This window comes from Haemorhous mexicanus, chromosome 17, assembly GCF_027477595.1.
Source record: "Haemorhous mexicanus isolate bHaeMex1 chromosome 17, bHaeMex1.pri, whole genome shotgun sequence".
Lineage (NCBI taxonomy): Eukaryota > Metazoa > Chordata > Aves > Passeriformes > Fringillidae > Haemorhous > Haemorhous mexicanus.
This window is the reverse complement of record NC_082357.1, coordinates 6,112,005-6,129,869: the sequence shown is the minus strand read 5'-3', so window position 1 is coordinate 6,129,869 and position 17,865 is coordinate 6,112,005. Positions and strand designations below refer to the sequence as shown.

General features: G+C 41.4%; 1 protein-coding gene across 1 annotated transcript in view; it reads left to right on the top strand.

Annotated features, from left to right (window-relative positions):
* Positions 1 to 17,865, top strand: part of GRIN2A (glutamate ionotropic receptor NMDA type subunit 2A) — a 161,356-nt gene that overhangs the window by 119,072 nt on the left and 24,419 nt on the right. Inside the window, exons 10-11 of the mRNA XM_059861765.1 lie at positions 4,180 to 4,340; positions 17,593 to 17,780. Of these exons, the coding sequence (XP_059717748.1) occupies positions 4,180 to 4,340; positions 17,593 to 17,780 (349 nt within the window). The remainder of the gene's footprint in view (positions 1 to 4,179; positions 4,341 to 17,592; positions 17,781 to 17,865) is intronic.

Here is a 17,865-nt window from a genome sequence, read left to right as displayed (position 1 = left end):
ATAGTTTCTGGGAATGTAATCTGATTAATGTTAAATAATATTTCTCCCCTCTTTGCCATGTTTATACAGTTCAGTACAGAACTCTGACCCTTGCAGGAAGCAAAGCAGTTGCAGGCAAGGGCCAGAAATGTGGGTATAATCAATTTTGAATAATTAATACCTAAAAGTTCACTGATTTTTTTACAAAAATGAAAAAAAAAACACCAAACCCCACTTCTGGGCTGGTAAATCAAATTGTTATTCTTCTCTCCCCCTTTTCCTATTGCCATACCTGAAGAGCCAAGCTCTTCTGTCAGTGCTGTACTGCCAATGCAATAAAATGTTTCCAGTTAGAGATACTGGGGTGTGATGGAAAAATCAGGAAAAATCAGCAAAAAACCCCCACTCTCTGAGCAGCCACCCCTGACCCTCAGCACTCAATGCTGTGATGATAATGTGTTATTTACCCCCTGATGCTCTAAGACCTCTTTATAGTTTCCTCATCCCTTGAAATGTTGCTAATGAGTTTCTGAGGGCCATGTCATCAGAGTGTCACCCAGAAATCCATGGCACAGCATGTTCTGGAGTTAGGAGGGGTGGGTGTTCATAAACTCAAATGATTCAGCAAATGAGAGGAAAATTATATTTTGACATTCTTGTGTATGTATTAGATGTTCAAAAGCTTTGCCTTCATCAAAAGGTACAGAAAATGAGTCCAGAGTATCCAGCAAAGACTGAGATTCGTGGCTTTGTACTTTTGAGGCCTTTTGTGCCTATTTCATGCAATGAAACAGGAAAAATAAAACTTGCTGAAGGAGCGCGGGTAGCTGTGCACAGAGCTGTCTCACAGAGTTCTGCTGGGGTTCTGCCACATGTAGGAATTGCCTCACTTACACATGGTCCAGGAGCTTCTCTTCAACTTTAACAGGAAATGATGCCCCTGACAGGATTCTTATTTCAGCAAGGCTCAGTGTAGCCTTGGCTCTCTGTTCCTGTGCCCCAGGATGGCCCAGGGTGTGCAGTCACTGAGATGTGTCAGTGTGAGAGCAGGGCACGGAGGGAGAGCCTCTGAGCCCAGCCCCTCCCAGCACTGAGCCTTTTCAAACCCAGTTCCAAAGCCTTTCCTGGGGGTGGGCAGGCACAGCTGTCCCTGCCCTGCAGCACCTGGTGATCACAAGGACAGCTCTGGAGTGGCTGACAGCTGCCTCTCTGTAGGATCACTGGTCAGAATGCCAGGTTCCCATCTGGCATGGGAAAGGAAAGGGTTCAAATATGGGTGTTCTGTCACTCCAAATGAGTTGTAATTCCTGCTCCCAGCAGCAGATTATTTACTGTTTTCTAGTGTTTCAGTAGTGTTTCCCACAGTTCCCTTAAAAACTCCAGAACAACAACAGTTGCTCTCAACACCAGCCTTTTCAGGCAAGCAGTAAATCTTTAAATTAAGTCAGTATGTAATGTTGCTGGAAGATCACTTTGCTGACTTAATGAAATTGCCAGGTTTATTAAGGCATATAGAAAAAATAAAATAAAAGCAAAATACTGGAGTGGTGTTGCCATGTGCTACAGTCCTGTAGGGTGGCAGGGCAGGGGGAGACAACAATGAATTGGTCACTCTTCAGAGGAACAGCAGATCTCTCCACTGTGACTCAAACAAGGCCCTTGTGCATTCAGCTCAAGAATTCTGTCCATGATTTAAAAGATCAGCATTCCATGAAATGTCTAGGAAGAAAATGATTTCCTAGCAAACATGCCATATTTTGTTTCTCATCATGGGACTTTAGGGAAAATGAATGCATGTACAACCTTAATTTTTTTTTCTTTTCTTGTCTCTTGCCTGCCACAGAGATCTTTGCTGCAGGCACAGACAGTGACAGTCCTGTGTGCTTCTCCAGGATGTGGCAGTTCACAGAATATAAGTTTAATATTATTGATGAAAACTTTATTTATCTAAGTGTTAGGGTGCAGTGTTAGTAAAAAGATTTAAGCCTCTTTCTTTACAAGTAGTCTGTGAGCAGGCAGTAGTAGCAGATGATGGATTCAAAAATAATCTCCTTGTAAGTGATAAAATTTGTTGGTTGGTGCCAAGAAATTTTAGTCTGTAGATGGGATTTGGAACTATTAATCTGCTTTTTAACTCTGTGACTTTTGAATGAACTTGGGCTTTTTATTCATCCTTGTATTCTGCAGAAATATTTTTGTCTTCCATGAGAGTTCAATTTGAACAGATGTATTAATTCTTTCAACTATTCCTATGAGAGGAAATGCCTGCCAACATCCTAGATTCGTATGAATGTTTTTGAAAAGTGAGACTATTTAAAAACAAACTCCATTTTGAAATCACCAGAATACTCCACCATAATGCCCCTGTTCCCCCAATTCCCTTGCCATTCCCCCAGTTCCCCTGCCATACTGGGAACTGATCTTGCAGAATGCCCACCACAGCTGAATTTCCAAAAAATCCTAGCAATATAAAGAGCAGCAAGTCTTACAGGTCCTGAAAATGGGAATTCTATTTTTTCCAGTTCTATTGACTGGCAAATTTAGGAGACCCATGAAGCCATCTCAATACATCAGAGATACATTATCTCTAGATTTAAATAAAGTTGATAGCAAGCTCCATTTATATCAGTAGAATCTCTGGACATGTATTTAAAAGCAGGGTTTGTTTCAGTGCTGCATAATAAACTCAGAAAAGGAGACAGCAAATATAGACTAAGAATCATGAGTGGTGTACAGTGTAATTTTGGTGCATGGGTCAATTACTATGTGTAAAAGTAGTAGCAAAGTTATAATTTAAACAGTAAAGCTCTGAAAAGGGAAAATGAGGAAAGTAAGACATCTGTTAGCTAAACAAATAGAGAAAAATAGAGTTCATTCCTTTGTGCTTTGTCAAAATATGCTTAATTAAAATGAAGCATTTAATTGTAGTTCTGTAACAAGGAAATGGTGTTGGAGCAATAATTTCACAGTCAAGGTTTGATGGAATTGAAAATACTCCCAGTTTTTGTGCAAACCCATTTGTATTCTCTTTGCAAATTGGCACTGGATCTTGGGAATGCCCTGAGTCCAAATGTTGAAAAGAGAAATATTTCATATGGAGCCCCAAAGGAATCAGCAGCTGTATAAATATTAGGCATCCCTTGCAGCACAGGATATATAGATTGCTCTTCTAACTTCAACAATAAAAACAGAGTGCATTTAGAGTGGAACTCATGGGTAACTGCTTTTATCAATGCTCTATTCAATTTCCTCATTAGCCAATAGTTCCTCTAATCTGTGACCTTTTTCATTTGTTTCTTAAAGAGACATTTTCATCCTAAATTGTCTCTTGGGTTTCAAAGGAAGATGTTAAAAAGGTGCATATAAAATTTTCAGATCTGTTAGCAAAAAATTTATGTGAGATTATTTGAAGGATTGCCAAGTGTGAAACCTGAATATGCCCTGAGCTATTGCCTTTCCATTGCAGATCCCCCCTGGCTGGTTCATCTGTGCTGATCCAGTAATGATACAGAGAGTAAAATTGTAGAAGAAACCTATATGTCCTCAAGCAAATGGTTCATAGTTTTAAACAGTAAGGTTGAGCAGGGACTAGGATTACAGGTGTGGGAGCTCCAGAAGTCCGTCTCATATTAACCTATGAGTTCTGAGCCCCTGTGGAAGCTGCAAGAGCTTTTATTCCCCTCCAGTCATGGGTGGAAGGAAACTCCCTCACTCTGCCTCTCCCTCCAGGAGACTGGGGCTCCCTGGCACCCTCCAGGACTGGGGCTCCCTGCTGAGTACTGTGGATGATCTTTTTCCCATCTTCTGATGGGGAATCACAATGTCCCAGCTGAGGTGGAAGTGTGAAATGACTATCAACAAAATACTCTTTTCCTTTGGTTGCAGTTTGCCAGTGTTTGGGTTTCCCAGAGAGATGTTGGCAGATGAAGATCTGCTCCAGTTTCTGTTGTCCTGCCCAAGTGCAAAGCATGGCAGAGAGTCACATTTGAGTGGCAAAATGGAGCTGGTTTTACCTTGGGTGTAGACTATGTTCAGTTAGTGTGAAGACAGTTTCTGATGTAATAGACCTGAATTGACACACAGCACTTGCCTAAAAGAAATTTGAAGCAATTTACACAACTTCTGTCTTTTTAAAGCTGAAATTGCCCTTCTTCACATTTTGGATGCCTGAAACACTTTGCTTATCCGCTTTATCTCCAGTTTCAAAGGCCACACGATTATTCACCTCCTTTTCGCTTTGGGACTGTCCCAAATGGAAGCACTGAGAGGAATATCCGAAACAACTACCCTGATATGCACCTCTACATGACTAAGTTTAACCAGAAAGGAGTCGAGGATGCCTTGGTCAGCTTGAAAACTGGGTGAGTTTTTTTTCCCATGGTTTTTAAAGAATGCTGTAAACTTTTCAGAAGGAGAGAACTATTGATCTGTGCTTGCTATGGGACTGAACAGACTGATGTCAGGCTGCTCTGTAGTACTGGGTGCTTTCCCCCCCCCCCCAGCTGCAGTGTACAGTTATCAAAAAGGAAATGATTGACTGTGCTTTCTGTGGTTGTTTTAAAATTATACGGTAGCTTCAATGTCCTGTGAGAAGTTGTTTCAAAGGGGTGAATTAATGTTTCTTGAATTTGGAGACAGTACAGTCTCTTGTTATCTTTGCAGTGCTGCCTAATCCTGCTTCTGACAATCTTGGTAAATATTCTGTTGAATATTATTGTCCTTCTTTCTTAATATCTGAGATTAGGTCTCGAGCCATCCATCCTTTTCTGTCTGAAGTAGCCCAATCTGCCTGTTTGGACAAAGAGACAAATTTCCACTCTTAATCCTCCAAAGGTGTGAGAGTGACTCATTGCTCATATCATTATTCATCTGGGTGACAGAAATCTGCTAGCTCCAAACATTTAGGCTTGATAGTAACATGATTATATTTGTTAATAATACAGTAATAATAATAATTTCTCAAGATAGGCTTTTTAGGTTTTGTTTTGAGGTGAGAAATTACTTTAGTGGGTTTATGTATTCTAGGGGCTGTTTCAATGAACATCTCTCCTTATTTATAGTGAACACAGGACATGTTTCTTCCAATACTAAAATACCCTATTTTGATCCTTTTTGGGGAACTATTTATCCTTTTAATTTTTACTCCCCTTCTGCCAAACCTGTATAGGACTGTAATGTATTAATTAAGCAAAACACCTTGAAATCCTGAAATCTTTCCTCAGAATGAAGACTCCTTCTTTAAAAAGTTATCCTTCCAGCTGTTTCCTTCTCTTCTCTCTCCTTACTGCTGTCTGGACTCTGTGTGCCCCCATTTCTCCAGGCATTCTCAGCTGGCACTGCCCAGCCTGGCTTGTCCCATGCCAGGCCAGATGTGTGGCATTGTGTGAGACCAGCCTTGCCCAGGGCCTTCCAGGCTGCAGCTCCTGCTCTGACCCAGCCTGTCCAGGTCACATTTCCTGGGTGGCAGCTGAATTATGCATTAGAGATAGACAGCTGGATCCTACCTTTCCTGCTGGGAATTTTTGAAGGAGGAGATGTCCTGATTTCAGCCATTTGTAGGACTTGTTCTGTTGGATGGACAGTTTATTTAGGGGATGTACACTGCTTGTACTTTTCACCAACCATTTGTGCTCCTGAAAAACTGTTCTTAGCTTGAAAATCAGGCCACTGCTCAGACACTGAAGTGTGAAAACAGGGGGCCAACCTGACTGCAGAGCTGTTCAGGATGTTCACTGAAACTCAGGCTGGCTGCTCCTGGGCCAGCTGATGGTTCTTCTCAAGAGCTTTGCTCAATTTGACAGCATCAGCTATTCATTTTTGACAGATTCCTTTTCCCCTGCTGAAGTTTCTTTCCTCTTCTGAGTGATTTCTCTGTGTGGATACCCCCAGGTGTCTGCCTTGCTACCCTTGACTGGTATTTCTGTAGCAGATGGTACAAATAAAGTTCTGGGTCAGTACAAGTAACTGCTGCCTCCAGCTGTGCTCCTTGGGATTTTGTCTGGTGGCACCTGCAGAAGGATGGAACAGCAGGATGTCAGCTGCTTTCAGACTCATATTCTTCAAAAACAAGTTTTCATTTTTTCTGCCAAATTTTCTGTTCTTCAGCATACAGAATTGTATGTTGTTTCTTTCCCCCTCATGATTTTGTCGACCAAATTCTTTCCCTCTTCCATGTAAAATTTACCCTTTTATCTTTAACCAAACCTGATGAAGTCTAGTTGAGACATCTTTGATTCCTTGATATTCAATACATCTTGTCCCATGGATTCTGTTTCTATGGTTCTTTTGAGGATGACTCATCTCTTCTTCCTAAAACTGCTTCTGCTTCCAAACAAATATATAATTTCTATTTTCCTCTTCAATGTGTGTGTTCTGTTCACCTTATTACAGCTAATTTGTCACTTTTCATCTTTATCTCTTTCCAAAGCTATTCTTGTACTTTTATTTTTTATTTTTTTTTCCATCCTGGGGGATACAACAAGCAACTTCCCTTATCCATGGTAAGACTTGCTGCTTCTGCACAGCTTTTTGAAAATGAACTGATAGTTTTAGTCCTAGTCTATAGACTGAGGACTTGCAAAGAATCTGGTTGATAATTGCTGCTGTGAGTTAAAATAAATATGAACTGTGTTATCCCTGAAGAGTGTTTGTATAACCTGTATTTCCAATCTCACATTAAAAACTACTTTTGCTTAATTGGAGACATGAGGTTTAGTCCCTTTTAATTACTTTTGTATGGTGTTTGATTCTAATTTCAATATGGAGCAAAAAATACCAGCAGGAAAGCAATGCTAATGACTGAATAATGCCACACATGTGGCCCTTGTGATCCAAATAAAATTAAATTATAAAGTAGCATCTTGTCACTGTTCAGTCTGATTTTCCTGTTTCTCAAACAAAGTCTTTTGATCAACTTTAATTAGCATTAACATCTTGAGATGTATTGGAAATATCTTGATCTTTGAGATCATTGTGTTTAATACATAATGTTACTGAGTTGAACTAGAAGGAGAAAGCAGGAAGAGGACAAACAAAATTAAACAAAATAAAAACCAAACTGCTGTGGGTTTTTGTTTGGTTTGGGTTTTTTTTAATCTTGCTTTCTTTCAAGAAGTGGAAAATCAGCTGCTAATGTGGCCAGAAAAAGCCTGGGGAGGGAGAAATATGGGTAGAAATATGTATAAAATAAAATAAATGGTGTTCCTGCCTTCATTTCCTGGTCAGGTGTAACGGTTAGATAAGACTTGTTTGGAGCACTGCTGTACATGCAGAGGTGAATGTGCTCACATCTGTGTCTGAGAAGCCTTGAAAAAACCCAGCCCCTCTCTGGTTTCATCTTTGAGAGCTGAGGCCGGTACTGTTTCAGAAATTAATGTGCAAGGAAAGCATCTGCCTTTGTTTTATTTAATTAGAGCAAGCAACTTCATTGCGTGGCCAATAGGCTTGGACCTATCTTGTTCAATTAGCATCAAAAATGTTTGAGATCATCACCTGGGAAATGCTGCAAATCAAAGTGGCAATGAGATTTTTGTGTTAGTCTGACATTGACATTATACCTGCTCCCTCAGGTGAATGCCCATGGGGTTCACTGCAGCTTATCTGTGAAGGATTGTTGTCATCAGGGGTGAAGGCAAAGTTATCAGCTTTATTGGTTTTTCCTCTTTAAAACAAAATCAACCTTTGTTTCTGAAAAGATCTTAAAAAAAAATCTGTAAAGACTCAGTAATATCCATCTCTTGTCACTAGGGTCTTATTTCTGAGATTTACAGATGTGTTTCTCAGGAAGCTGCTGAAATACCATTGGAACAACAGCAGAAATTTTTAAATTTAATGTGTCAGTTTGCAACCAGGTCTGCTAAAAAGGAAGATCTTGTTATTGAAGTGCTACTTAATAATTTTCAAAATGGCAAAATATTGTCCCTCCTTCAACTCAGTTCACTACTGAAAGCAACCTGGATCTCATAAGCTTGTCAAAACGTGTACTTGTGTTTTTTACTAAATTTCATGCATTTAAGGGATCAGGTGCTCCACATGAGCCGTGCTACGTGCAGAGCTTGGGAATGTTCCTTAGGCAGGACCGAGCAGCTCAGGCTTCTGTAGGGTTTTGTTCCTTAATGAGAAGAGATTTCTCAGGGCAGTTGTTGCCCTGAGCATTGCTCAGAAGAGCAGAATCTGTAAGGCATTAGCTAATGTGTTCTTGTGGGAGTGCCCAGCTCTGCCAGAGCCATGGAGGCTCCTCTGAGCTCTTGAGATGTTTATTGATCAAATACAGCCTTGAAAATGCATTGCAAGCATTTCTGGCCATGCTGCATTTAACTGATCTACATTTCTGAACCCTCTGTACCAGGGAGACAGGTCCTATTGATTGTGCTTTTTGAAGAGAGAATAAATTCCCAAATAGGAAGTCATTAATTATTGTGTTATGTTTGCAGTGGATCTTTGGGTGTGCTTCCTTCTGTTTGCCTGGCTATATTTTTCCTGAAGAGATTATTGTTAAAGAACACCATCTTTTTGCAGGCAAAACATCCTTCCAGTGGCAGTTCTCTGGTGTGGGTTGCATGAGCTCATAGCTCTTGAGTTTGCACGCAGTGTTCCTATTTGTGGCTGTAAAACTGTCAAGAGGAGGAATTGCAATGGCAATAAACTGGAAATGCTTTTCACATTCTCACCTTTGCCCCAGCACATCTACAGTGGCATATAGTCTGGGATTTAGCTGCTAATGGCTGAAATGAGAAAATTTAATTGGGAGAGGCTCTTTTTACTGTAGGGATAAAATGGGAAATGTTTGCTTGCCTGTTGCCCGTCACTTCCTTTCAAGGGAGCTGCAGGAATGAGTCCCTGGTGTTCCCCAGGCAAGCAGCTGCAGATCCCCTGGCTGTCATGAGTGCTTTACAGCTTTTATTGCCAGCCACAGCTGTGACTGTGTGTTCAGGGATTTGATGCTAAAGCTTACTTGGGACTTCATCTGCCTTGCTGTTACAGACAACAGTGCTTGTGTTGAATCACATCAGTTGAACACCTTATTCCCACATCCTCTGTGACATGCTGATGGAATTACAGAGCTGCTTGGAGAGGCTGCTGTGCCACAGCCACAGCAGGAATGGCCTCAGCAGTGCTGGGTTATCAGATGTGAAGGGTTACCCCCATGATTTATGAGCTGCCCTGAGGAGCTGCTCTCAGCCTGCAGGCTGCCCTGAGCTGTCACTTTGACAGGGACACGTGGTGGTTGTGTCCTCAGCATCCTTTAATGACAAGGTGTAAAGCCAGCAGAAGCACCTGGAAGCAGTACAAATGGCATGAGGAGTTATTTCCTCCCTGCAAGCCCACTCTCCCATGTGAAAAGAAGATGATTATTAACATGTTTTATAGAATCCTATGGCACTAAGCTGAGAGAGTGCATGAGAAGACCCCAGAAGGCCCCAATGGCCTTTTAACCCCATCTGTGAGTTTATTGGCCTGAATTGGATTTTTGTTGCTCTCACAGTGATTATAAATTATCCAATTCACAGCCTCACACACTCTGTTATTTGTTGAACAAACACAAGCAGGTCAGAGGCTGAGCTGGCAGCCTCTGCAGTGTGGCACAGGCATAACCAGGAGGCAAACATCCCTGATTCCATCAGCTGCAGCACAGTTGGGATTGTGCCCAGCAGGTGCTGCTGCTAATTAGGACTGCCAATTAAGTAGTGATGTGCCTAAAGTCAAACCCAACTGTCTTTTAGGCAGCCAGCTGACATCTCTCCACTTCAATGCAAAACCAATTTCAATATTTTTGTTTTATTTTTACAGAAAAAATATAATCAAAATTTTCACCAAAGGAAAAACTTTCTAGTTTTTGTTCTTTCTCTGGTTCATACCTTTTCACCTCAAAAGAGGAGGGCAAGCTGTGAACGAAGTAGTCTGTTTGAAAGAAAAAGGATATAATTTAATTTTTCATTAAAAGCACAAATTCTTCATTGTTCTCATGGGGATACAATAGCAGCTTACAACCAGAACTCACAGAAATGTCCAAATCTTTGACTAGATTTTTAAGAATTTACCAGGGATGGTTAACTCTGTAAAAAGCCAATTTTTAACAAGGATGTTTAACTTTGAAGAGTGTTTGAGGGAGAAAGGAAAAGGCCTGTAGGCAGCATGAGATATCTGTAGTCATAATAATTTACTGCTTGCAACCCTTCAGGATGCATGAAGAGAGAGCACCATGTATGGGTGCTCTCATCACATAAATACAGGGGAAACATCCAAAGAGCACTGAACAAAGATCCTGAACTCCCTGGGACAGGCAGGTGTTTACTTGCTCCAGGGTGTCTACTTACCACTATCAACTTTGACAATAAGCACTAAATTATTGTACAAATACAAATACACTTTCATTAAAACTGTGTGAAAGAGCTAAAGTGTGAATAACTGTTTTCTTCCTGACCTTCTGTGAAAAAAAGGTCTCTGCTAAACAGTTTGGCCCATTCAGGATTTTCTGTCCTGGCTGACCAAGTTCAGACAACTTCTGCAATCAATAACTTCATTTAATTTGGCATCAGATGACTGGGGTAACTTAATTTCAATTTACATTATGATGCTGTCTGTGGTGCTTTAATCTGATACATGTTTCAGTGTTCACTCTAATGTTCATTTTGGCATTGTGCTCTGCAGGGAATGATTTCCAATGGATGTTCCAGCTGTAGCCTCAAGAGCTAAGAACTGCAAAACTGGTTTGCAACTGGGCAACTGTCTGTGCTAGAGGGCTGCAGAGATGTGAAAACATTTAAATTTGCTGTTCCATCTAGGAATATTTTTCACAGGGATCTCTTTAGTATCAATTCTGAAATCTAGTATCTTAAAAGAGTGGCTGAATGGGCAAAGGCTTCATTTCACTGCTGAAGTGAGCAGAGTTCAGCACTACAAGCTTCCAGCTCAGACTTAAAGACTCCTGTGGCATCTCCACTCACGGCAGGGTTTTCTGGCATCAGTTTTTCTGATGGCTGATTCCTCCTTCCCCATAACTTGCTGTCCTTTCAGGAAATGCAGTTATTCTCATATTCTTGTAATTCTTGCATTTTCAGCCTGGCCAGAAGATTGCTTCTTTTGCAACTTTTTTTTTCTTAAAGAAAGAGAAACAAACAACCCTGTTTCTCCTGTTCATCTGATGCATAGAAACTTGCCTCTAGGAAAAAATAATTTTAGTAATTTATTTGCAATTCCTATACTCAGTACCTGAGTGCTCTTCTGGAGTTTTTTTGGATTGTGGGTTTTGTTTTTTTTTTTTTAGATTACTTCCCTTGTCTGCATTATAACTTTTTTTAGGTAATGCTGCTATCTAATATCTCTAAATATTACAAGTAGCCTAGAAATAAAATGAACAGGTGGAAGTAGCTGTGTACCATCTAAGCCCCATTCTTTTCAGAAGCTATTCTGAGTTTTAGTCTTCATTTCATTTGGGGTTGAGATCAGGTACTTGGTGAGCTGTGCTGAATTTATCCTTCATTATGCTATTGTAACTGGGACAAAATCTTTAATCTAAAAATATATTCCCCCCACTCAGCTCTTCAAGTTTTGTGTTTTGATAAACTGATGCATTGCAAAAACTTCTTGGCTTGACTTCTGAGATGTGAAGTGGGACAATCTTCCATTGTATAAATTAATCATAAAGGCACACTAAATTTTCCATTATTTTGTTGCTAAGGGAAATGCTACAGGGACTGGGAAGGTGTTTGGGCAGAGGGGTGGTAGATGGGAGCTCCTGTGAGTGAGGAGGGTGAACGTGCTCATTCAGGTAACCTCAGCCAAGGGAGGCTCTCCATGGATTTCCTGGCAGCTGGGATTGCCCTGACTGGAGAGGGGAAGCCTCCACAACCTCTCACGGTGGTGTTAATGTCTGTCAGAACCTGCTCTTTCAAATTTGATCTGTGTTTCCTGTGTGAAGATTGAAGGGACGATAGTTTAAGCAGGGAGAAAAGCTGAAAGCTGGTTCTGTGCTCATGAGTTCATCATTGAACTGGGTTATACTTTGCTGACCTCTGTTGTTGCAGGGGGTGGTTGTTCAATTTTCCCCTAATGAATTAGCAATATCAAGATGTCAAGAAATCCACTCAGTGTGTGTGCAGTTCAGTTCTGTGAGGAGCCATCTGAATATGTACTGAAAGATAAAGTCACTGCTGGGGATGAAGTGCATCAGATAAGCTGAAATGCATTTCAGTCAAAACTGTGTCAGAGGAATCAACAGTCCTTCATGTTAAAGGTTAAATATCCGCTTTTGCTCCAGCAGTATCAAAGTGTCACTTTAGAGACTTCCATGGGAGCCTCATCTTCAGAGCAGCGTTCCTTCCCTTTGATTGCTGCGCCGTCCCACAGTGACCTTCCAGCCCTGCATCCCCAGGACACAGAGACACAAATGATGCTCTCCCTCATTGTTCACTCTTGACACACTTCCTTTTATCTCTTCTGTGGAGAAAGAAGGGATGAAATGAAAGTTTATGACGTAAACCCATCAGATCTTACAGACAGTATGTTTGTACTTGCTGCCTTCCCAACACTGCTATTGATGATCTCCAAAAACATATGCTTAAATTTCATCCAGCCTGAAGTGGACACTGGTTTCTTTTTTTTTTTTTTTTTTGGTTTTTTTTGGTGTTTTTTTTTTTTTTTTTTTTGCCTAATGTCATTGTGGCTCCAGAACTACTGAGCAGATTGGCATTTTAGATTTTTACTTCTCATTCCATCAAGAGACCAAAGTCATTGAAGGATCATGTAGCTGGTTAAGGAAGCAAAGGAACATTTTTCAATTGTGTTATAATTCTGTTGTAAGGGAGAAGTGACTAATAAAGGAACATTTGCCTTGTCTTCCTTTTCAGTTTTCATCATAGGAATTTTATGAAAAGTTGTGTCAATAATGAAGATGGAGAAAATTATAGGGAAGTGTTTTCAACTTTTCTGAAATTGCTTTTCTGTACCTTTTTCTCTAATTTAAATTTTCTCCACAAAGGCAATTTTGCATGTGTTCAGCAATGCTTGAGAATGAATTTTTGCAATAGCTATTCTGATTTTTCAATTCTTATCCTTCTTGATGAATCATGAATGTTTAGTTATGGGATTGTCCACACTTATTTTCACATATCTCCACTTCAAATTATTACATTCAGTAATGCCCTTTTGGGTTTTTCTAGAGCTATTCCAGTTCAAGATTTCATACCACCTCATGTTCTCTGATGCTGTGAGATAAAATTCTCCCCACTGCCGTTTCTCTTTGTGCTTGCTCAATGATGAAGGACATTTGCCTTTGTAGTCACTGTTATATAAATATTCCCAACTGTTTATTTGTCCTTCTTGGCAGGATTATTGCAGTAGTTGTGAGGAGGTTTGCAGACCTGCCTGTTGCTCAGATGAGCCACAGCTCTGTGGTCCTGCTCCCCTGCACTGGCTGGAGGTGCCTGGCCAGTCTGACCAGTTCATGGCAGTCAGGCACCTTCTCCCTCATTCCAGCTTTGGCAGTTCACTCTCAGCTCTCTAATATTTCTTACTAGTTTATTTAAACCTCCACAATGTGACAGAGCTGTTCACTCCCTGGTGAGGCTGCACTGAGCTGACACTTGTGAATTTGTACCTGATTGAGGCTTGCAGGGGGCTCTGAGCCTGCCTGGGTGCGGGGTCTGTGCTCGGCGTGTGGAGGCTGCTCTGCTCTCAGGGTGTAACCTCAGCTTGCAGCACTCTGCAGTTCTGCTGCCACAACAACCAACACCTGGGGCTTGCCAGTCTCTGTAGAAAGAACAGGGAGAGCTGGAGGTCCAGGTTTCCCAGCCCTGCCTGGAGAACAACAAGACAAGGACAGGCTCTTGTGTCCAGCAGTCCCTGTCATGCACCCAGCCTGGTGTTCCATCAGAGCCCAGCAAAACAGCAGCTGTGGCTTTCCCCACACAGATGTGGCAGGAAGGAAAGTCCTCTGTGTTCCCAGCAGCCTTCTGGCCTGCACACATCCTTGCCTTGTCTTCCTCCAGGGCTGATCTAGCTGCCAGCTTTGCAAACTGCTCAGAAAGGGTCACATTTTTGGATTTGCCCAGATTTTGCTGTCTCCATTTTTGGAAACACTAATTGAGAAATGTTTATAGTTATCTGAAAGTTCTTAAAAATTTGGAATGCCAGAAATTCACCTCCTAGTGATGGAAGAGTTGGGTGCCCTAAAATCTGAGAGCTTCAGTTGGGGCTTGTTCCTCCCTGCCCACGCTGCAGGGGTACAGTGTGTTCTGGAGCTTTGCAGGAACAGTAATTCTGTAATCAGCACGATGAGGAGATGATTAGGCCATGAGAGGTTATAAGAGTTATGTTGGAAATGCAGAAAATATATTGTGAATATAAGTTTGTGTTTGTGGACACTGAGAGTTTTTCAGGGCAATCAGTTTTTGATTTACAGTTAAGACATTGGGCAGCAACTGACAGCAGAACCTTCAGCTCTCAGCATCTGTCAGGAAAGTACCTCATGTTTTTAAATTGATTCGTGTAATGGGATTTGTTGTGACCTTATAGAAGTAGTACAGAAAAAGTCCTCAAAAGTAAAGCCTTCTGCATCCTCAGAACCTGTTCCCTGTGTGAGCACTGCACTGATCCCAGGCTCCTGGGAAGCTGGGGAGGCGCTTCCACAGCGAGTGAGTGAAACTCTGGCTGTGCTTTGTCTTGCTGTCCCAAGGTTTTGCTGCAGTGCTCAGTAACTAAGGAAGCAAACTGCATGTGAAGAGTGCAGTTTCAGAGGCAGCACAAGGCTTTTGCCCTGGAGTCTTTAGCAAAGAGATCTTCTTCGTTTGTATTTCTGACTGAGACTGTTTTGACAGAGGAATAGCTGACTCTTTATATTTCCTCTGTGTTTAGCAGCATGTGTTTTATGTGCTTGCATTGCAAAACTATAAATCCCAGAATAAACAAATGACAAATTCCAGAGTGTGTTTGAAGTTGTCTGGTTGCAGCGGTGTCTGTACCCACGGAGAGAGCAGCACCTCCCAGTCCCTGAGCAGTGAGCATCCATCCTCTGGGAGGGGAAGAGTCCTTCCTTCCTTCCTTCCTTCCTTCCTTCCCTCCTTCCCCACAGACAATGCAGATGTCAGCCAGTGAGGCTGGGCTCCATTGATTTTGGTAATTGTCTGCTGTAGATCAGAAAAGCTACAATGTCCTGAGGGTACAGCAAGCAGGTTTGTGAGGTTTTTTCCCACTGTGAGCCTACCCAAAGGACACAGATTTTTGTTGTTGCTCTCCATACAAAGAAAGATTGTCTGTGAAGTGCTGCATCAAAGTCCATCATTTAGAAAACTCTGATCTTATGTTGAGGGCTGCAGGCTTGGGCAGTGCCATAGCACCCTCTTGACTCTTTCCAATTTAATTACCCCCAGTGCCAGGTAGCCATCCATGTTTTATTTATGGATTGAATTTGTGACATTGCCTACCAGATGTTTAGTGATTTTCTGCATATTAAATTATCCACTTAAAGGAAGGAGGAAACCAGATTTTGAGCATTGGTGGAGCTAATCTGACTTTTAAACTGAAGGTTGCACCAACTGAATTTTAGGGAAGAGGGGAAAAGCAAAAGAGCTGATGGCCCAACTGTTTTTTTAATGGTTGCAGGAACCACCTCTACTCTGAATTAACCACTTCACTAAATTTCAATTAGATGACTTGAATGGTGACTGTTGGGATAAATATCCTGGAAGGAAAGCAATAAAGAACAGTAATTAGTGACAGGAATTTCCCTTTTTCATGACAGCAGACAAAATCCGATGACTTAGTTATTTCCTGGTATTCCTCTTGGTTTAATGTGAGATAGGCACAGCTTTCTTCAGTGCTATGTTTTTGGAATCTGATGTAGAGTTCTGAAAAAGTTAGTGTTCTGTTGATTGATTATTTATGAATGAAGTTGGAATTATGACATGCATGAAAGCATATGGGGCTTTTTTTCTGTTAGTAGTCAAAATGTGACATGTCTGGGTCCTCCTCCATTCTCTGGGTATAAATAAAAAGCTTTATCAACATAAACTGATTTAAGCTTAGAGTAGCAAGCGTGACTCCAAAACTTCATAGCAACAGAATTCATAACTGGTGCATCCTGATATAATGTAATTGAAGCTGATGCTGTTGTACCTGGTTGTGCCATAGTACATTTACTTTTATAGCTGCCTTTCCATGGAGACAGGCCCCAGCTGTTGGTGGGCAGCGTTGTGCCAAGCTGTGTCAGCTGCAGCCCATCAGCTCATTTCAGCAGTGCTGCAGGTGATGCTCTGTGCCTCAGCAGAGGCTCAGCAGGCAGAGCTGGCAGTGCCTGGGGCTGCACAGCCCCTGGGGGAGGCAGGGGGGAGACTCCCACATCATCCAGCAAAGCCAGTTGTGTGGCCCTGGCCTTCCTGCTCATCTGGCTTCCTATGGGAAGGGAGGGCGTGTTCCTGGGAATGGGTGGCTTTGCTTTTGTGTGTTATTCAGGTGAGGCTGGAGCTGAGGCCCCAACAGCTTTTTCCTCTTACTGTTGTAGGCTGCTGCTCTTCTGCAAGTAATAAACATCTTAAAAGCTTTTGGCTGCAGATGAGGGCAGTAATGCAAAATAAAGCTTTACCTGATTCTTTCTGAGGTTTGCATATGAATTTCTGGCAGTGTAAAAATGCCTTTTCTTTGACTGGGATCTGCTGCTGTCAAGTGATTGTCCTTCCAAACAGCCTCCTCCTCTTGTATGTGCATTTTCACTGCCTACATTTGTGAAACATCCATGCACCTGCCTTCTAATTGCTTTACAGTGCTTCTGAGATGGTATCCCTGGAGGACATTGCTTTTTTTCCTTTCTTTACTGGATTTGTTGTCCACTCCAATTGAGTTCCCTGTATTCTTTAGAGAATGGGATTATTCCATTTTTAGGTAGATGGAAAAAGGTAGATTATCCCATTCTTCCATTTTTAGGTAGATGGGCTAAAAGGCTTATACTTTTTCACAAGTTCTTTTCTTCCTGCTGTGCTCTAGATACACAAATAGTATGTTTGGAACTGTGAATCATAAAGAAATATTTTCTATCATATTTCAGTGGGATTTAGGTAGCTCTATGACATATGCTCCAGTATATCAAGGACTTTGACATACTAGAGCATACCAAGGACTTTGACTTATCAAGGGCTTAACCTCCACATTCACTGTTTATTTCTGGAAAGAGAAGTAAAACAAGGATGTGTATGTAAAACTGGTGACCATTTTCAATCTCCTTCAGTGTTTGAAATATACTAATTGTCTATTTTTGATTCAGTTCTCTGTTGTAATTTCTGTTGGTTTTGGAGACCATTTTTCATCTCAAGATAATTATTGCCCATACCAAGAGCAAAGATACAAAGATATCAGGGCAAGACATTTTGTAGATTGGTTTCTCCTGCTCAGTATGTTTTAACAGCATCCCTTAAAATAGAAATGCAAAACTATGTATCCTACTTTCCCCTCACTAAAATAGATGCCTTTTGTTAATTTCAGATACAGCAGAGCAGGATATGTAATTAATGATATCAAAGAATCCATATGATATTCAACAGGGTCCTAACATCAAGGACAAAAGAAGTCTGACAACAGCTGTCCTTAATGATTTGGTTTGTAAAATGTTTTCTTTTATTTCAGGAAGTTGGATGCTTTCATCTATGATGCAGCAGTGCTGAATTACAAGGCTGGGAGAGATGAAGGCTGCAAACTTGTCACAATAGGCAGTGGGTACATCTTTGCCACTACTGGCTATGGGATTGCTCTCCAGAAAGGATCACCTTGGAAGAGACAAATTGATCTCGCCCTCCTTCAGTTTGTGGGAGATGGTAGGCACCAAACTTTTTTCCTTTCTTCCTCTGTGTATGCACAGTTAGATCAGTTTTAGTAGCTCTGAGACAGCTAGTACTGTTA